General features: G+C 37.2%; 1 protein-coding gene across 3 annotated transcripts in view; it reads right to left on the reverse strand.

Moving 5' to 3' along the window:
• Nkain3 (sodium/potassium transporting ATPase interacting 3) overlaps positions 1 to 21,314 on the reverse strand; it is a 638,504-nt gene that overhangs the window by 161,220 nt on the left and 455,970 nt on the right. For all 3 annotated transcript variants that reach the window (XM_036178915.1, XM_036178916.1, XM_036178918.1), the window contains exon 4: positions 7,645 to 7,842. In XM_036178915.1, coding sequence (XP_036034808.1) covers positions 7,645 to 7,842 — 198 coding nt within the window. The remainder of the gene's footprint in view (positions 1 to 7,644; positions 7,843 to 21,314) is intronic.

Raw genomic sequence — 21,314 nt, forward strand, 5'->3', positions numbered from 1 at the left:
CACACTTTTAGCTTGGTATTCAAACCTCCCTTATTGTAATTACCCTTTCTTTTCAGCTTTAAGACACTATTCAGACCAAGACTGCTCACCTTTCTCCTAAATTTTTATTTTTATTTCCTTTCTTACAGCATTTTTTCTATGTGCAATTCTTTTACATTTATTCCAAGAGAACTTTTTTTATGAGTGATAAACATTACAGCTCTGTATGCTACTTTCTTCTGTGGTTTCTAATGACATGTAGAAATTAATTTTCTAATTAATAATGTAATGAAATCAATTAATGCTAAGTACTTAGCATCAATATTCATTTTATGTCTGTAGGTAAACAATTTTATTGCTTTCGTGATCTTCTACAGTAGATCAAAACATAGCAAGGACACCACCAAATTCACGTTAATTTGTCTCCAATTCTTTACCCCAAACTCTCACTATAGCACTTTGTGGAAAGTAGGGAGCTACTATTGTTTTGGAATGAATGAAACTACTTATCATTTATAAAGAATACAAATTGTAAAATGGTAAATTTTTCTTCATGAAATTTATACAAAACTTTGTTTGGAGGTAAACGCCTTTGAAGTAATTTCACTATTATGAATAGCTACTTTTTCAACCTAATAGTTATTCTAACCAAGAGATAAAGATGAAAGTCTGCCAATATCCAAATGACATTAAATTACCCTAAGTAAAATGTCAGTAAAATTAAATTTCTTGCCTCTAATACCACTAAAAGCCCATAGTCCCAATGTTTGTCCCAATTAATTATTTAACAATTTTAGATTTTCTATATTAATGGATTTTGTGCCAGATATGGTTTCTAATTAAACTTTGAATTTCTCTGATGAAACTGTATTTAATTCTACAGAATGTCATAACTCACCTTTGCATTTCACAATGTCTAGCAGATCATTTTAAAATAGTAGAGTAGTAATAATTTATAAAAACTCACAAGCATGTCTAGGATACTCATGAACATTGAAGCTTAGGAAAATGAAATTCATTGTTTAGAAATGACAAGAGGGTTTTGATGGCCATGAGAGCTGACTATTATGCAGAATAAAATCCTATCTTGTACATTTTATTATGAATATAATACAAAATAAATCTGATCTTTAAATATTCACATGTTTTAAATTATTAAAACTCATAAATCTTGTATACAATGATGGACAATATCAATGTTATTTTTATACAAGACTGAGCAGCTTGATAAGAACAAAAAATTGCTACCTGTAAACCAGATTTCTAGAAGACAATACATGGTACTATACAGACAGGTACATGATGGATTGCTGAAATTCCACTGGGAGTTTTGTCCGTGGGAAGGTGAATGCCATATAAATTTGAGTTATAGTTCTGAAAATTTGGTCCAATATTGTATGTGTCTATAGCAAGCATAAGAATTAAAACCAAGCATATGATAGAATATTATTCAGCAATAAAAGGGGAATGAGGTCATAAACCTTGAAAATGCTCTTACCTGAAAGAAGGCATGGGAAAAGATTTTTACCAACTTCACATCTGATAGAGGGCTAATATCCAAAATATATAAAGAACTCAAGAAACTAGACATCAACAAATCACACAATCCAATTTAAAAATGTGAGGTACAGATCCAGACACAGAATTATTAGAGGAACCTGAAATGGCTGAGAAACACTTAAAGAAATGTTCCAAACTTTTAGTCATTAGGAAAACACAAATCAAAACTACTTTGAGATTCCATCTTACACCTGTCAGAAAGTCTAAGATCAAAAACACAAGTAAGAGCTCATGTAGGTGAGGATGTGGAGCAAGGGAAACACTCCTCCATTGCTGGTGGGAGTGCAAACTACTACAGCCACTGTGAAAATCAATGTGGCAGTTCCTCAGAAAATTGGGAATCAATCTACTTCAGGATCCAGTTCTGCCACTTTTAGACATATACCCAAAGGATGCCCCAACCTACCATAAGAATACTTGCTCAACTATGTTCATAGCAGCTTTAGTGATAATAGCCAGAAACTGGAAATGACCTAGATGTCCCTAAACACACAACTCCCAGTATTTTGCTATAGTAACACATGATTATTTGGATAGGTGAATCTTTAACTGATTCCAGTGTCCAGATAAAAATGAATTACAGCTAATAGAAATAGTATGTAAGGAATAAGTAATGATTTATGTATGTACTATATTTATGTCGTACTTGGAAGTGGCTAAACACGTGGTATAGGCAAAAGTCACACGTCTCTCACAAGAATAGATTTTCTGGTGAAAAGGACAATTCTGAGAAGGTGGAAGAGTGACTATGATTTTCCTCAACTGGATATGCAGGACAACCCAGCAAGAGAAAACAAAACAAAACAAAACAGTACTTGATAGATTTTGCATTTGTGACTTTGAAACCTTCCACTTTGAAGAAAAAAATGTGATGAAAAAAGACTGGGAGATGTAATATGTTCTAGAGAGTGAAAGAAATATTTAAAAATATTCACTGCACAAATCTTTGTGTACGCATACATATGTCTATATACATAGTATGTGGCAACTAGCTGTGCATGCACTTGTACACATATGTAATGTCTGCACATGCAATGTATATGTGCACATATGCAAGTAGGTACACGTGTGGAATACTTGCATTTGTAGTTTAATGACAAATATAGGAAAATTCCAAGGACTGGTCAATTGTTCAGTATGTTGATCATTTAGCTGCTCCTGTATCAACTGTTCTAAGGCCTGTAATGCTACTGATGTCAAAGACCATTGTTCTGCCCAGACAGGTTTTCAGTTAACCTCTTTAAAGGTAAGGTTGTTGGTACCTTTCATAGAGCAGCAGTTGTACCCTGTTTGGTCAGTGGCTGTTCTTTATAATATCTATTATTATTTCCCCCAGAAACTTACGTTAGTTTATGGTTTGCTTCTGAGATTGGAGGACTGTTAATACGGGTATTCCATTGCTGAATCAAATCACATCCTCATAAATTCATTACTATGTTAGCCACATATGGCTTTAATTTTCCCCTCTGTCCTTCTGGCCTATTATACACTGGACCCATTTTCTGCTTTGTTTTACCTGAGATAAAGTTCCAATTCCTAAAAGATGAACATTTACCTCCTGAAGAGGCCAATATGGATGCTAAGATTTTAGTGCATTTATTGTTACATCTGGCCCTGTATCTACCAAATCCTCAATTATAATGCCATTTATTTTATTTGTTTTTTTAATACAAATACAGTCTGGAGTCTGTCTATCTTAGTCAGAGGTTCACATTCATTCAGAAGATTTGCAACCCAGGAAAACCTCTGAACCTTTGTGTAAGTCTCATTTTCTTCTGTGTAAAATGACTATTATAACATTTACTTAATGGGCCATTTTGAGGATTGAGTTCATAATTGTAAACCATTTAGTTCAGTGTCAGGAAAATGCGTGGTGGGGGAGGGGAAGAAGGAGACAAGGGAGGGGGAAGGAGAGAAAGAGGCAACTTTTAACTGTGCTTACCTTTTCGGTGGTGTACAACCAGTATGAACTTAATTCAGAAGTTGGGATTGCACTGACTTTTGTCCTGCTTTTGTACTCCACGAGCATACAATTAGCACTGAATTAGCTTTAGTGCTATCTGTGACTGTTGCTGTGAAATTGATTCTGAGTCAGAAGGACATACTATCTCTACAGCCTTTTGAAGACAAAGATTGTGCGGGTAGTCTATGGTTATTTTACACCCTTCTACATGCAACTTTATTGTATATTTAGGCTGAATGCATTTTATATGTGTTTCTGAGAACAGTGAGAGATGAAGATGTGCAAGAGAAAAACAACACTAAGAACATGGGGATGATAGAAAACCAATTCTCAGACCTCTGACCTCAGCCCCAATCATGCAGACTTACTTTTAAGAGGTGAAATAATGAGACTCATCATCTGTGAGAGCCAAGAGAAAATATCTTGACCCCAAGCACTCAAGATAATATACATAAAATAAGTTCCAAAGAAGGTTAGACATGGTGAGTTTTGGAGATCTTTTCCAGGTTCCTGAGAGAAGGAACAGAGTGATGGTATTAGTGATTTGTAATAATCTTCCTAAGAGAAGGCTCCTGGCCGGGCGGTGGTGGCACATGCCTGTAATCCCAGCACTCGGGAGGCAGAGGCAGGCGGATCTCTGTGAGTTCGAGGCCAGCCTGGTCTACAAAGCGAGTTCTAGGACAGGCTTCAAAGCAACAGAGAAGTCCTGTTTCGAAAAACCAAAAAAAAAAAAAAAAAAAAAAAGACTCCTGGGTGCCTGGGTGACAGGTGGGACAGGACCAGGCCCTACAAGTTTATTTTGACATTTCTGACCATCTTGAAGGTGAGAAATGAACATATGGATGGATGAAGACTGGACAACCAGGCTTGTGAGGAAGAACCTAGGTCATCTCACAGCTGGACTATAGCCACAGATTTTGATTTCTCATCTTGACACATTACCTTGAAAAGGCATTCAGCTCCATGTTGCTGACAATTTATAGTAGCCCCAATGAATGAGGACAAGAAGAGCCTTTGCTCAGGTTTGCAATCTTTGACTCTTGCTTCCAAGAAAGGAGTGCATGTATATTGCAGTCTCTCTCTCTCTCTCTCTCTCTCTCTCTCTCTCTCTCTCTCTCTCTCTCTCTCTTTCTCTCTCTCTGTATTTAGAGTCTGGACCATGACCATGTTTGCTAGCTGTTATTTTTACTCTTTCTATCAAACCTTTTGTAGTTTTTGTGAAAAGTTTGACTAGAGACTCCTTTCTTCTACATCTAAGTAATAGCTTAAATGTAGATTTGTCCTATTCATCAGCAGAGTTATATCCCTTGGCAGATCATTCAAACATTTTAGTTTAGTGGGAAATAGTTGCCCTGAAATCCTTGGAGGCCCTCTCCCAAACATCTAGGTAGTCTATAATAGTATTCCTTTCCTAGGTTCTTTTAGATGTTTCTATCCATCCAGTAGTCAGGGACATGGTACAGCTGTATACTATGGTACAACTGAGTCTCTAGGACTCTGTGTCATACCAAAGAGCTCTCTCTCTTGTCTGCCTGCCTCACCCCGGACAGAGTGTTAAATATTGCCACCACCATTTTAGACAATCAGACAGAAGTCAATAAACATAGGATACAGGAATAATTTTACAATCATATTTTAAGACATAAGTATTATAATAGTGTCCATACCCCACCATGAAAAAGAAAAGAAACAAAAATTGATCTCAACAATAATGTGTAACGTATAGAATCAGGCTCATTTTATCTATAGTTTTGGTTATCTACAGCTGATTTCTATTTGACATTATTAAGTGGAATGCTCCAGAAACTAACAGTCTGAGTACTTTAAATCACACCTGGTTTTGAGTATTTTTGTGATGAAATCTGCCACTGTCCCTCTTCATCCGTCCTTGGATGTGAATTACCCTCTGTCCAATGTATCCTTGCTCCGTTCACTACCCTCTGTCCAATGAAGTATTGAATCTGGAGTCATATTATGGCAGAAGCTGTATTCTCATTACTTTATTTTCATTAATAACTTTCCAAAGCACAAGTTTAATGGTTTTGAAAACTCAGAGAAACCATAAAAGACATAAAATACTGACTGTAAGTGAAAAGATGTAGGTTCTTGATTTAAAGCAAGCAGGAAAAAAAACAGAAAAAAGAAAAACAAAACAAAACACATGCTGAGGTTGCTAAGATCTGATGTAAATTATTACTGTTAATTTTTTACTGGGCCTAATTAAATTGTATCCATAGGTGGGCACAAATAGAAAGAACAAGATGTTATAGAATCCAGGAATATCTGTGAATGACAAACTGTCAGTATGTTGTAGGGATTAGGAATTTGCTAGAGGTCTCCAAGTGGTCCTTGTTGGTGGGGAGGGTCTACTACAAGCCTATAATTGTGAAAAAATCAGAGTGCATTATATTTCAATTTTAAGATAAAATATTGCATATTTCATCTTGCAAATGTACTACACAAGAAACCTCAGAAAGCAATGGCTAAACCATTTATTTCCTAAAGGCTGCATAACACCATCAAAACTATGAATGTACACTGGTAGCCTTGACTGATCATTTAAATAAATAAATAAATAAACAAACAAATAAATAAATAAATAAATAAATAAATTCATTTACAAGTGACAAGTACATTTAGGTGGCAACATGTATAGGTTTTTTGTTTTTTTTTTTTTTAAAGATTTTCCTTTTGGGTATGCTTTTATCAGGCAGACCAACTCTTTACCAAATGCTCTCACCTTGCTCTGCATTTAGGTTGGAATTACTCTGGGGTTAATGACCTTTTGGTTCCTATATTCTGTTGTATTGTAAAGCTTTGGAAAATGTGCTGTCATTTCACAAAATAGTTTAGCAATTTATTATGAATATTTTAAAATAAAGTTAATTTTTCCACATTTAAGTCTAGAAAAATGTTTTGTATTTAAAACATTAATAAGAAACCTTAGAATATTAGTTAAATGGGTGGTTCTTTTATGTTTTTAAATGGTTACTTCTTTCATAGTTTAAACCAGACTGAAAAAATCTTAAGAGAATGCTAGCTTCCAGAATTTTAAAGCAAAGATTTAGTCACATATACTTTACTGGTTCTATTTGAAACTGCTAGATTAAAGAAGGACCAGAGGAAAAATAAAGATTGTGGAAAATGATGATATACAGTACTTATAGAGCAAGATTGTAAAATCCTAGAATAAATCCTGAATCCTTTATGGAACTTTAAAAGGAGCGCCCCTGACAATGAGATGTCTTTTGCTGTGTCAAATAGTGGTTACTTTATGCATAAAATAAAGTTGATAATGGTTATATTATATTTTGACTCTTTCTAAAATTGGAAGTCCTTAGTGGATCTCAAAGACACACTGTGCTTAGTTGGGCATGGTGACACACCTCTTTAATCCCAGCACTTGGGAGGCAGAGGCAGGTGGGTCTGTGAGCTCAAGACCAGTCTGATCTAACTTAGAGAGTTTCACGCCAGCCAGAGCTACATAGTGAGATCCTATTTCATAAAGAATATAAACCACTGTACATTGTTCTTGATGTTACACATTTGAAATCATTCTACTCTACACAATGGTGAGAATGTAAGTTAGGAGTCCCATGGAAAGAAATTACCTTACAGAATTCCTGGTACATAATGCTTTCTGTTGTATAACCAAGTCAATTCCTCTGTTTCTTTATGGGACTGTGTCCTGACACCAAATGTCAAGCATTTCTGGAGGCACTTATTTTTTAAGGAATAATTATGTGAGATGTGTGATACATTATGGTCAGCAAGCCATTGGAAGTGTTTCCATCCTTCCTCTGGAACTGAAGCACACCATTTGAAGAATGCATTAGCAGCACAGCTTGGAGTACCTAGTGGATAATGGACCACTTCGGGTGGTGATGATATTATTTCACTGCATAGCGCAGGTTGGGTCTCAAGTTGGAAACCATAAGTACGTGGTTCTAAACAAAATGTCTGAATGTGAGGAAAAATGAGATAGCCAGCTGTTATGTATCATTAATGACCCCATGATTGCTGCTGTTTCTGTCGTTAATGTTTTCTGTGTGCTTATATGAGGCCTTACCTACCGGGTTTCAGATATAAGATGTCAACAAAGAAGACTCTATATTGGACAATAATATAAAAGTGAGACTTACAGATAGCAGTATTTGTACAGCACTGTGGATGACCTCTAGGTACTGGAAATCGACGACACAGCCTGTGACTGAGACATATGTGTAGTCATCCATCATGCCATGGGCTGATGGTGGCAGCACTCTCCGGACACAGCCAGGTCCATGTTCCCTCCACCATGACCGATGTACAGAGATGTTGAATGTCATCAGATCTGTGTCCTACATGGTGGTAGACAGGAGAACAAAAGAGACACTCTCATTACATCATACTTTTGCTTTGACATTGGAAGGAGTTTGGGATAGGTGGAAATGCTGAAGTGATTTCAATTTCAAGTGAAAAAAAGAAAATCCGAAGCCAAAAATGTCTGTGCATATTACATATCTGCACTACTGAGTTATTATCATTCAATATAGAGACACACTCCTTTGGATAATATTAGCCTTGTGAGGTTAGTACACATCTAAAGTCCAGGGGGAGGGTATTTGGCTTACATAGATTATTTTTTGGTACCTCTCTTGCTGTGATATCATCATCCTAAATTCATATTTACTGAGTGTTTCATTGCCCCTTAGATGATGTTGTATGAGAATTTCACACACTATAGCTTTCTTTGAGAGATCTCTTAAGGGATTTGTTCAGAATCCTCTGCAGTTATCAAATGAATGTATACGAATCTCTTATGTAAAATGGTATAATATTTACATATCGACTATAACTATTTTTCCACAAATTCAATCAATCTTCATATTTTATAATATAATGCCTAATAAAATGTAAATTTCACATAAGTAGTTAAGGAAATAATAAGAAAATAGTTTGCACATGTTCTGTAGAGACATGGTTTTGTCTTCACTGTTTTCAGTGGCTGATTGGTAGCACATATACAAATGAAATTCACTGATATGAAAGTCCATGCATGTATTTATTATCAACAAAATTATAATGCAATGGATAATTCTGACCTCTAAAATGTATGTTAAATTTCTAGACTCTCTTAATTTTATCATATATATCAGTAAAAAATAAACCTTTTCAGACATGATTTAATTGGAGATCAGAGGTCAGGATGTTGTACTGAATATCTGGGAGTCCCAGACTATAATCACAGGTTCAGGTCTTCCTTCCTTCCTCCCTTCCTTGCTACCTTCCTTCCTTCTTCCCTCCCTTCCTTCTTTCCTATCTCTGAGGCAGTCTCTTACGGCTGAAACTGTACTCAAAGTTGTTAAACATCAAAGATCAGCCTTGAACTCCTGACCCTTTTCCCATCACTTCCTGAATATTGAGATTCCAGCATGTGCCCACCCTACTCAGGTGAAATCACATGGAACACAGGAGGGGTGTGAATGGAGATGAGCTATTCAGAGGAAGAGAAGTTAATGTGACTGTATAGGTAGACACTGGGGTGATACAAGCCACAGCCAAGGAATGCTGTGGTCACCTGAAGGAGAATGAAGAAAGGAAAGACATCATCTCCAAAGTCAGACTATGCGCAGCATTAGCAGCACCAGAAATTCAGCTCAAGCAAACCCCCTTAGGTTCCTGGCTCTGGAAATGAGGGAGAAGAAATTTCTGTTGCTTAGACCATCAAATTTGTTAACTTATCATGGCAGCCATAATAAACTAACATGAACAACCAAAGTAAATTATTGTAGGTAAATTAATTGACCTAAGGTAGCAAAGCAAGCTAGACATAGAATGAGGACTGAATGCTAAGAAGTCTGTTTTTAGCTGTATGTACAGCATCATGTGCACTCTTTCACATAACACCCACTAAACCTCTGATCATGCTTTATACCCTGAACAGAGCTATGTTTTCCTTCCTCAAGCATAACAGCAAAATACTTACTTCCACAGTCAACCCAAAGGTCAAAGTAGATACTTCTCAATTTTTACAAATTAAAATCTGTCAGAGTCCTTAATGGAGACAACTATGGGTTTTCTATCTTCAAGAGACAATTTTTAATATTGGGTGAGCATGGCTAATAGTAAAAAACATACCCTAACTTTTTGATTGTCAACAGGAAAGTATTGTTGGCAAGTCTTACACTTGACCTCCTGTGACAGGTTCATGTGCACTGAAAATGTTATTACATCTTCAGGCTATGTGTGTAAAGTATACATGAAACATACACAGATTTCATAATTAAACTTGGGTCCCATATCTGAATTATCTTATGCATATGCAAATATTACATAAAAAACAAATCATTCAGAAAAATTTGTCCCAAACCCTTTGGATACAGGATCCATAATCTGTATTTCTACAATGTCACCTGTGGCAGACTAAGATTTTAATATTTGGAATTCTGGGTAAGATGGTGGACTAGAAATTGTCTTTGTGTGACTTGGTGAGGAGAAAGAATGAGTGAAGAAAAAACAGATTCTATTCTGAGAAAGGAAGATCTTTGGAAACGTACAAAGATATAGGACTTCTAAAAACTTCAGAGAAAGCAAAAGGGGATACAGTGAGTAGAAATCAGCCAAGTACAGGACATCTTCATTTGTGTGGCAGGTCAGGAAATAAGTTCCCATCCAGAAGATAACAGAGACAGCCCTGGTGAAAAGAGATTTGCCTTAGAGGAGCTCACACCCCTGACAAGCCTCAAATCTAGGTGCAGGTTTTGGCAAAACAGTGATGCCTTTAGCAAATGAACTATCTGAGAGGGATCTTATTGTTTAAAACTGAGTTAAAACTGGGGGCCTACAGATGGGGAATAATCAAAATCTGGGAGGCTCAACTTAACTAGCCCCAGTACTAGGGTGACAGCTGTAAAGAGTAGCCATACTGGACAGTAACAAATGGAGCAAGTGAAGGCAGCAGGGATTTAAGCTCAGGAAGTGTGTGGGGAACGGCAGCTCCACCTTCGTGACTTGAAGCAGCAGATGTCAGTAACAGAGTAATTGTGGAGTTTGAGAGCTTTGAGCCTGATGTCAGCAAGTGGGTCAACTTCTAGATCTCCACCCCCATCAAATATTTACTGCTGTATAATCTGAAAATTACGGAATTCCCTTAGGAAATTTGACATCCATGTGTATGTCCCTCCAACAGGGTGATTAATACTTGGAAGATCTCCAATGTGTAATGCCTCCTCTACCTTGACAGCATTGTTGCTTCCCCTAGCACATTTAGGGGACAGCCCTCAGGTAGAATATCAGTCACTGTAGAGGATACAATCTGAGGAGTCTTAGTAAGGTGGGAGCATCTGCAAAGCAAAGCTCTGGTACACACAGAAGGCAATCTGCTAAGGTGAAGACACCTCTGATGGACACCAAATGCTTGTCATTGTGGGCTAATCCCAACATAAATCACAGGGAAGAAGAGTCTACAAGCACAACTGACTTCCTGTCGTTGGTCCATGGCCTGCTGGGAGTGTGTATTCCACATCCGTTGGATGGAATATTCTGAGGATATTGGTTGAGTCCACTAGACTAAGTTAGAGTTCAACTAAACTTTTTATTTATTTTTTTTTAAATTAGCTTGTGTGACCTATCTCAAGTGAGGGGGATTGAGATGGCTCAGAAGGTAAAGATGTTTGCCACATCAACCTGGAAACCTGAGTTTGATCACTAGAACCCAGGTAAAAGGAGAAAGAATGAACTGAATTGACAAGCAGTCTGCGAATGCCACATATGCCAAGGAACATGACCAGCCCAACTCATCATGAACACATATACAATATACAGTAATAGGAATGACTAAATTTAAAAAGAAATGTGAGAAGGGAGTATTAATGTCACTCACTAATATTATATCAGGATGCGTGTGACCTTTCATGTCCATTGTGTTTGTTTTATAAAATTGGGAGGTCTATACATCTTTACATAGTAATGGTGAAGTACACCATTTATTAATATTTTGTGGCCTTTTTTATCTCTTCTATTTTTGTTGCATGTCTATTTTCATCAGATATCATAATAGCTGTGCTTTTCTGCTTTGTTTGCTTACTGGATTAACTTCTACTCTTTGGCAGTCTTTGCCAAAAAGGTATCATTTTTCTAGATTAAAATAGCTTAACTTTGATTTCTAATTTTTTTCAGCTGCTCTGCATCTATATTTGTGAGCTAAGTTTATTTTTAAAGTTATTATTGAGAGTTGACTCTTAGTGTTTGTAATTTTGTTGGCTATGTTTTGGTTGGATGGTTCTTCCAAATTGTTCTGGTTAGTTTTTTTTTTTTTTTTTTGGTCAACTTGACACAAGCTAGAGCTATCTGGTAAGAGGAACCTTAACTGAGAAAACAGTTCCATGAGATTGGTCTGTAGGCAAGTCTTTGGGGCATTTTTTAAAAAAAAAAATTATTGGTTGATGTGGGAAGAACCAACCACTGTGGGAAGTGCTGTCCTGGGCAGGTGATACTGGAGGTTCTGAAAAGCTGACTGAGCAAAACTGGACAGAGGAGAGCCCATGAGGCCTCAACCTTACACAAAGAATTGTAGGTAACTGAGGAAAGCTGGGAGTGAGAGAAGAGCACAACAGTTGTGTGTCCCCTGCCAAATGGTCATCCCTAAAAACAGACATACAAGTAACAATATGTGGACACAACAAGTTATATTTCAGGAATACACACACACACACACACGCACGCACGCACGCACGCGCGCACACACACACACACACACACACACACACACACACACACACACATAAATGCATGCATGCATGCAGTAACAACTGTTGAAGAAACAGGCTATGAATTTGAAGGAGAGTAGAGAGGGGTATATGGGAGGGTTTGGAGGGAGGAAATGAAAGGAAGAGACAACATAATTAAGTTACAATATAAAATAACCCTTGCCCCATGAAAAGGAGGCAGGCTGAGCAAGCTAGGGAAAGCAAGTCAGTAAGCAGTGTTCCTCCCTGGCCTGTGCTTCAGTTCTTGCCTCCAGGTTTCTGCCTTGAGTCCTGCCGTGACTTCCCTTCATGATGCAAGCTAAATAAGCCCTTCCTCCCCTAGTTGCTTTTTGATATGGTCTTTATCACAGAAATAGAAATGTCACCAGGATACAAATAAAGAAGGATTTCAATTGTCCATGTGAAGCAGAAGAAGGAATAACAAGGCAGGGCAGGCAAGTGGCACTCAGGCCAAGGCTCTGACAGTTAAACAGCCTGGGGAGCAGAGGGTTCCTGGGCTAGAGCACTGGGAAGTTGGGTGAGTGGAAGGATGCTAGGACAGGACACAGCACAGGGGCCCCTGAGGGAGTGACTGGCACCCAGGCTAGGACACAGCACAGGGGCCCCTGAGGGAGTGGCTGGCACCCAGGCTAGGACACAGCACAGGGGCCTCTGAAGAAGTGGCTGGCACCCAGGCTAGGACACTTCACAGGGGCAGCTGAGGGAGTAGTTAGTGCCCAGGCCAAGATACCGAACAGCTGGGAAGCTGGGGGAGAAGAAGCAAAGTCATATTCTGTGGGTTCAGAGCTTGCTCTCCTGTTAAGCAGACCCTGTTGTCATTCAGGACAGACACTTTTGCTGGATCAGTTCCATGTATGGCCAGAGGCTGTCAGTCAATTGTGCATGCTAATCCCTGCTCCTCCGGTGATTTCAGTCCTGTCTGAGGAGAGTCTCCACTTTGATATTTTCCAAAAGTGGTAGTTGGGACTCTGAGAACATTAGGAAGCTGGTGGGAAGTAGAAAGTTCTTGAATTTACAGATGGGTAACATTGAAGGCCACCAGTTTTGAACACGTAAGTGCAGCAGGGAAACTACCTGTTGTACTCTGCTTCATAGGGTGAGGCTGGAGGCCACAAAGATGCCCCAGTATGTTCTTAGGAAAAACTACTTTATATGGTTAGAGTTTCCTCAGCTTAAGGAATCCAAAGAACTTTTATGAGCATGCTCAAAATTATACCAATAGTAAGACATTTTACATTTTATGCTTGTTGGTTTGCTATTCAATTACCTTTACAGCAATAGTGCTTTATTGACAATAAAACATTTCACTTCATTTTTAGGCTCTGTTGATTTGCTACATGAATCATTTGCAGTTACTCTCGGAGGGTAAAATGTTACAGAAAAATAATTGCTTTCATTGGTGAATTTTGTTTAATGCAAGGCAATTTACCTGCAGGCATACTGCAGATTTGTGTACCTACTGCTCCATTTCCTGGTCATCAGATTTAATCTCTTACAGTTAGTCCTGATTAATATAGAAGATCTATGTGTTCTTCTCATCTTAACAGAATTCATTAGGTTCAGGATGAATTAACATGATCTCAAAATTCACAGAAATTTCTGACTTTTAAGCATTCATATCCAGTGACCTTTGCTATTGTGGAATATAAATTCCCTTCAATATGACTTTGACTAAAATGTGTACAAATAAAACACAAATCAATTTATGAGCCAATCATACATATTTGCTACACTCATAAAACCTCTCAGCATAGCTCTCACTTATCTCTAGAAATACCATCATTTATAAACCAGACTTTGCTTTCCACCAACTGTATTAAAATTTGACAGTGACTATCAATAGCATAAAATTACATTTAAAGTTCAGACTCAAAAAGTTTGCCATGGAGTTTTATTTTAGGTTTTTATTTGATTCTTATGCCCTTCACTACTGGATTTCCAACACAAAAAATTTACTAAACACATGACAACTCAAATTTATGCACAAGACAGATCAGCGAAAAGAATACATAAAACTGTAAGATTATTTATATAAATAAATAAATACAGAAGGCCATTAATTTTGTTGAAACTCTTAGTTACCTTAGTTACAAGTCAAGACCTGTAATTTTTAAATACATGGGTTAATCTGAAACCACAGTTATACAATAGTAAAATAATTTTGAATATTTTAAATCTAATTTCTTCTTCTGACCTTGTAATTATAATGATATGTAATGATTTAAGCTCATTTTGTTAAGAAAGTTGAAAACAAAGGCAACTGATGTATTTGAGATTATTTTTAGTATTAAAAATAATCTAAACAACAGAGTTTGGATTCATGAAAATATAGGTGAAAGGAAACAGAATTTGGCATCTCCAAATATGACACTTTGGCATGAGAATTAGTTTGAGCTAGAGAAATTTGAAAAGAAAATGCTTTCTCTTTATTTGTGTAAAGCAAGGCCCTAATTTACAAAGATGACCTCCTTCAATGCCTGCCAGGAAAGTCTAAGCTTGATCATCTAACACAGCTTTCTTCAAGGCCAGTCTAGAGATAGCACAGATGAGTCTACAAGGCAGTGTTTCCTAATCACCATTGTCTATGGCTTCTTTCTTGAATGTAGCCTTCTATATACACTTATTTCTGTGTATATTTACTTAAGGCTGGTATCTGAGCCATTTCCTTCATAATTACCCATTCTGTGGGTATCTTCCATGTACATATAAAATACATATGCCAATGTTCTTCTTTGTTTCTCTGTTATTCTGTCCCATCATTTGCTATTCAGTTTCTCAGCAATGAATTTAAGACAGAAAACCAATTGTATTTATTTCCCTACATATGTGGCACCGGAAGATGGTTTGTAGAATAAGAAGAAAAAATGAGAGAAGAGTAACCAGAAAATAAAGCCAAGCAGGGGGTGGAGAGAGAATATCTGCAGAAAGGTCCACAAAGCTGTAAGAAGGGCATTTGGAGTCTTTGCTGTGTGGTCAGCAGTGAAGGCAATAAGAGAATGGAATGATGGTTTTAAGAGTGGACAAGAGGAGTGGCTGTGGTTAGAAGGTCAGTCAGACGTAGCTTTCCACATACACACACACAGAGCACTTTAACATAGAAACGTTTCAGAGTATCCACCTTTACTGCCGTGTTTTGTTTTGATTTTTCTTCTCTTTTTTTTTGAGACCGGATTCTCTGTGTACCTTTTGGAGCATTTCCTGGAACTCCCTTTGTAGATCAAGCTGGCCTCAAACTCACAGAGATCCATTTGCATCTGCCCCCTGAATGCTGGGATTGAAGACGTGCACCACCATCGCCCGCATTGCCGTTACCTCTTAAGTATTATTAGGTGTTTATTGGTTAATTTATCTCATTACACTCTAACCTTGAGGCCATGTTCTTCAAATATTTGAACTACAGAAAATGGTTTCAAGAACCCTTTGAAATGTTGGTCATTAGCTTCACATGTGGTCATGCCTGCCCAAGTGTTATTCACAGTATTTCCAAGGTATTAGTTCACATGGGAAAAAAATCATTATTTCTTTATGGTATGTTACTATACAAGTTTTCATTAGCCAAAGAGTTAGAATTAGTCTCTTTTTCATCATTTATATCACCTGCTTCTTATGGTACGTCCTCAATTTGGCTTTAGACAATCTCTTTCTAATTAAATATTCAACAATAATATTTACACTTTTCTCTCATCTTGGTCACAGATCAATGGGTTGTGGAACTCACTGTTCTATGGACACCCATCTTCTTATCTCTGCACCTTGTGTTATCAGTTGCCAGACCAACTAGAAGTAAAGAATGTGATGGCACAGAGAAGTCCATCTGGGCTTTAAAAGCAGTGATTTGCTTAGTTTTCAAGAGTTGTCTAGAATTTGCATTTATATGATAAAATCATCTCAGCAAAATAATGGTGCATTTTAGAATGTGAATTATAAAAGTCAAGGCAACTTTCTATATATCTAATGATCTTCTCTACACTAAATACTTTAGGGAGAATGTGGATTTATATGATACACATAAAATCGTGCTTCATGAGTAGGTTTAAGTATTTTGATATTTCAGTACAAAGGCTGGCAATCTGCACATCTTAAGGATTGAGCTAGCTGAGGCAGCAGAGGAGGTAAGTCAAGTAGTATCAGTAGAAGGTCTCTGTAGGGGAGCAATCTGGGTTTCATTTATCAGGGGGGAAGAAGCTGTGGTTGTTTGTGTACAATATAGTTTTAGCTAAAGGATAATCATTTATAACACCTGTACTTGGCCCAGAGGAAGTCTTTGCCACTCCTCTGAGCCTGACCCAGAGAAGGCCTTGCCATTTTCATGGGTTAGAGGAACTGAGGTCCTTTGACATGACCATGCTCATGTCAATAATACACATTCGCTCAAGACTTCATTACTCTCCCACAACTTCTCATTGATTCAAATATAGCAGTGATTATGTATTCTTTTCCTACAATAAGAACAGCTGCTATCGAGAGGACTGCAGAATATTCAAGCATTGAATATGTCATTTGTTGATGCTTTCTTAAGTCTTCCTGCAAGTCACAGTGATATGATGTGTATCACTGATGCTGAATATAAATAACAGTCTAAAACCCAGGAGTGGAGGTACACCTCTGTAACTCCAGCACTTGGGAAGCTGAGGCAGGAGGACAGCCTGGACTCATAAAGAGACCTTGTGTCCACATACATACATATATGTACATATTTACATACATACATACATACATACATACATACATACTTAGTAGCCAGTCTGCAAAGTGGGGACTGGACATTAAGCATTTATATACTCAATTTCTCATCTTTACAGATGTGTATTGCTGAAGTTTTTCAGTTCAATTGATTGTAGGCCAGATGCAGCCTTTTATCTCTAAGCTGGGTTTTGATGCCATAGTTTGAATCATTTCATGAATCAGTGAAGGCCCATCCACACATTATATGACACGCATGGGATGTCAAATGTTAGCTAAGCATTGAGATTCAGAGAGAACATAAGAGTTCTTATCTAGGCTAACATGGAATATATATTACAGAGGGAAAGATGGGTTACAAGGAAAAGAAGAACACACACAACAGTTACATACTGCAAAAATAATATAAAGAATGACTTTGTTAACAGTGACTGGGATTATGTTATATCAGGTGCCTAGGAGATGCTTCTCTGAGAGTTGTTGAGTAGATATTTAGGTTAAGATCTACAGAAAGGGAGATAAAGACATGGCTTAGTGGTTAAGAGCTCTTGTTCTTGCAGAGGAGCCCAGAACCCACACGGTGGCTCCCAACTGTCTAAAACTATAGTTCCAGGGAATCTGGCACCCACTTCTGATCTCCATGGTCACCAGGCACACATATGGTGCAATGACATACATTTTCGTGAAATACTTATACACAAATAATAAAATAAAGACATAAACCTTAAAGATCTTTTAAAAAGATCTATTGAAGAAAAAGAAAAAGCTATTAATAGAAGTCAATATCAGGGAAAACACTTTTCAGGCTAACAGATTACAAAGATGGAGATCCTAGATTATAAAGGGGCTTGAATATTCAGGGCAAAACTGGCACAAGGCTCTGTGATTGCAGGGAATCTAAGATGAATTGAGTGGTTTAAGAAGAGGTTGAATCCACAGGAGACAAAGCTCTGATAAAGAATCAAGATATAACCAAAGTCCTGCTGGGAAGCCAAATATTGTTATCATTTGATTTGCAGGAATTTAAACAATGGATGTTATTGGGCAAAAATGGTAAAAAGCTCATCGAATTGTTTATGTAGTGGGAAATGTGTAAGATTATGTAAGGAACAGAATTCTATGGCACATGGAGATGTGATCGAGTATTGTGGGAAGTATGCTGAGTGCTAAATGATAAAAACTGAAGGAGGCAGGTGGTTCTGCTGCCTTCCTTGCTTCTCTGGAGACTTTAACCCTAACACTGTTCACAGTAGACTCTGTTGTCCAATAGGTATTGGGTTTTCCTGCCAAGGTTCGATCCCACCAGGGATTTATGCTTGTGGCATTCTGCTTTGTACAATGTGATTCTCTTTACCCATGACTCCAATTTCAAGTGACAATTTCCTTTGGTCTCATGTGCCTTATATATTTAAGAGCTGCTCACTCTTCTGTTTGTAGGTTTATGTGTGTTAGGAAGGGTGGTGACTTCCAAGATCTTTCCACACTAATTCAGACCCTAGAAGAATCCTCTTTTTTCTTTTTAAGAATTTCACATATAGATAATAAAGCTAAGTACAATTACAAAGACTATAACTAAACAGAGACAATGTCATCTCTGCAGACAGGGGTAGAGGTTTGTGGGGTAGTCAACAAGAGAGGCTTGACTATGCTGGAGGAGTCTCTTGTCTTTATTTGCATAACATTGGGGAATTCCTAGAAGTCAGAAGTTGATATTCCACGATTTTCTAGTTACCTTCATTGTCTTATTCATTTTAAATCTGGCATGAGTATGACCAAATGAACATCTTAATAAAAACAAAAAACAAAAGGTGAGATCAAGAATCTTTTTCACATACAATTAAAATTGTTAAAAACATGTACAGAAATATGAAGGAAAAAATAATTACCTTCATTATATTATTTTGGTCATGCTTTTTGATGTTGAAAGGAGCCAATCAGAACCTCCTACATTCTTAATAATGATGGAATAAATCATTCATCTCATTAGTGAAAGGGAGGTAAGTTAAATATTAAAAAGCTTTTCAGCTGCTGAATCTGAATCATATTTTTATAGGGAATAATATGTATGAAATGTGCTATGATCATGTCAGCCTATTAGCATTACCCTCAATTTCTTTGTGTTAGAAATGTTCAAGGTTTTTCTTTAGCCAGTTTGGAATGAATAGTGGTTTGTTGTTCACCATGCTGTGCCTCAGAACACTTAAATTATCCTTCCTCACTGTATTTTGGTGCTTCATTTTCAACCTCTGTTTAATGTCCCTACCTGCTACCCGTTCAGCTTCCTCCTACCTAAAGTCAGCGTTCAGTCCCTCATAAAACACCTGAGGTAGTCAATTTAGAAATTTCTTTTGGTTCATGGTCACAAGAGGTTTCAGTCCACGGTCACCTGGCCTATTACTCTAGTCTGATGGCAATGTGAACAGCATACAACACATGAAATGGCAAAGAAAAGATGCTTACTTTGAGAAAGTCAAAAGCAGATATAGATAGACAGACAGATGGGCAGATAGATTAGATAAATAATTAGTTTCCCAATATCCCTTTCAAGGGAATATGCCCACTGACCTTTATTCCTTCTAGGAACCTCAACTCATAATATCTTCACTCTCCAAGTAGGTTACTGGCAACTAAGCCTTTGACACATGTGACTTGGAGGACACTCTAGATTTAAAGTATCCTCCTTACTATGCTCTAGTGATGACTATTTTAGTTTGTTCTGCAGGATCATGTGTTTTGCCTAGTATCATGGAAGAATAAAAAAGGAGTAAAAACATGCAAACCTCTCTGTGTCTCACATTAGTCTCATTCCTGATCTTGCAGATGAGCTTTCATTCATTGTTTATGGCTGAACAATATCCCACTGAGTGTTATCACACTTTATCCTCTCTGCCAGTGGGCATCTAAGGTGACTTCATATCTTGGCTGCTGTGATCAGCTTTAGAACCCTTGAAGGGATGAGGAGAAGCACAGTGAGGAGTCATAAAACATCTGCAATCTGCAAGACAGTGATTATGTTTCTCCTCTCAGTGATTAATTTTTACTTGGTCCATTCACATTCACATATTTGTTCATGTTGTTTCCTTTACTTTTAAAGAATACAAAATCTGTCCATATGGCAAGACCAGGATGCCTCTGAATATTGCCTTCCAAAATCTTCTAATATTTGAATGCTGACTCATAACATAGGTGGTGTCCCAAGTAGTGTTATTAAACAGGCATAATGCACACTCATAAATATCTATATTTATGATAGGCTAATTTTATATGTTCATCTGTTAATATATCTTTGCCTGTGAGCTTCATTACAATGATGTACATTTCATTTGTAATCTATGAATTTTTAACATCTGTAGTTTACTTAGGTAATTACTAGTTGATTCAACACATCTGGCTTCTTTGTCTTTGTGTTAATCAATAAGTATTTGATTATAATATTATGTCTCTTATGCTAATTAGACTTTTGAGACCATAAAATTGCTCTACCTTTATGTTTCATGCTGGCACTAATGGGTTATATTTATGGTTTAGTGTATTCATAAATCATGCACACATTTGCATGTCTACACACATTTTACTTAATTTGCACAAAGGGAAAATTTCTATTCACATTTGTTTTTGTTACATTTACCACCTGGAAAGAATATTCTTGTTTGTCTTCCAGTTCAAATTAAAAAAAAAATAATAATCCTTGTTAGCAGAAAAAAATGTTTTAATGTGACAGACTTATTTAAAAGAATGAAATGTCATACAATATTTTAATTGCTGTCTTTTAAAAAGGTAACTTGGTAAATAGAATAATACTACTACATTTGTACTATGGATGCTGTTAAAATATCATGCTAGGAAAGACTATTTTCTTAATTGCTTCCTTTTACCAAATAATTATGAAGCCTGGAAAGAAAGCTGATTAATTATAAAATTGGCAATGTTTAAAACCTTTTCTATAGACTTTTACCTCTTAGCACCTGTGTCTACAGGCTGAGAGGCCATCTTGGGTGGCTTATAGAAGTATCCTAAAGGGTCTGGAAGCTTTGGAGACAATAAGTCAAAAACAGTTCCTTAGGGTGATTTCTGTTGAGCACTGCATGTATGGTTAGCCTGTTAGCCTTTTCCTGATGCCTTGATCCTCACCCGGGATTTTGTATGTATTTGTTATCTTTACACTGTTATTACCAAATGCCTAGCAAAAAACTTAAGGGATGAAGGACTTATTTTGTGTCATGGTTTAAGGAGGTTTATTAAATTATGGCAGTGAAGGCATGGTGGTAGGACCAGCTATTATCCACAGTAGGTGGAGTGTCAGGCTGCTTGTTCACATCTCGATGGATCAATAAGGACAGATGGACTGGAGGCAAAGCCAGGAAGTCTTGTACTAGGCT

The sequence above is a fragment of the Onychomys torridus genome, chromosome 2 (genome assembly GCF_903995425.1).
Source record: "Onychomys torridus chromosome 2, mOncTor1.1, whole genome shotgun sequence".
In the NCBI taxonomy this organism is placed as follows: Eukaryota; Metazoa; Chordata; class Mammalia; order Rodentia; family Cricetidae; genus Onychomys; species Onychomys torridus.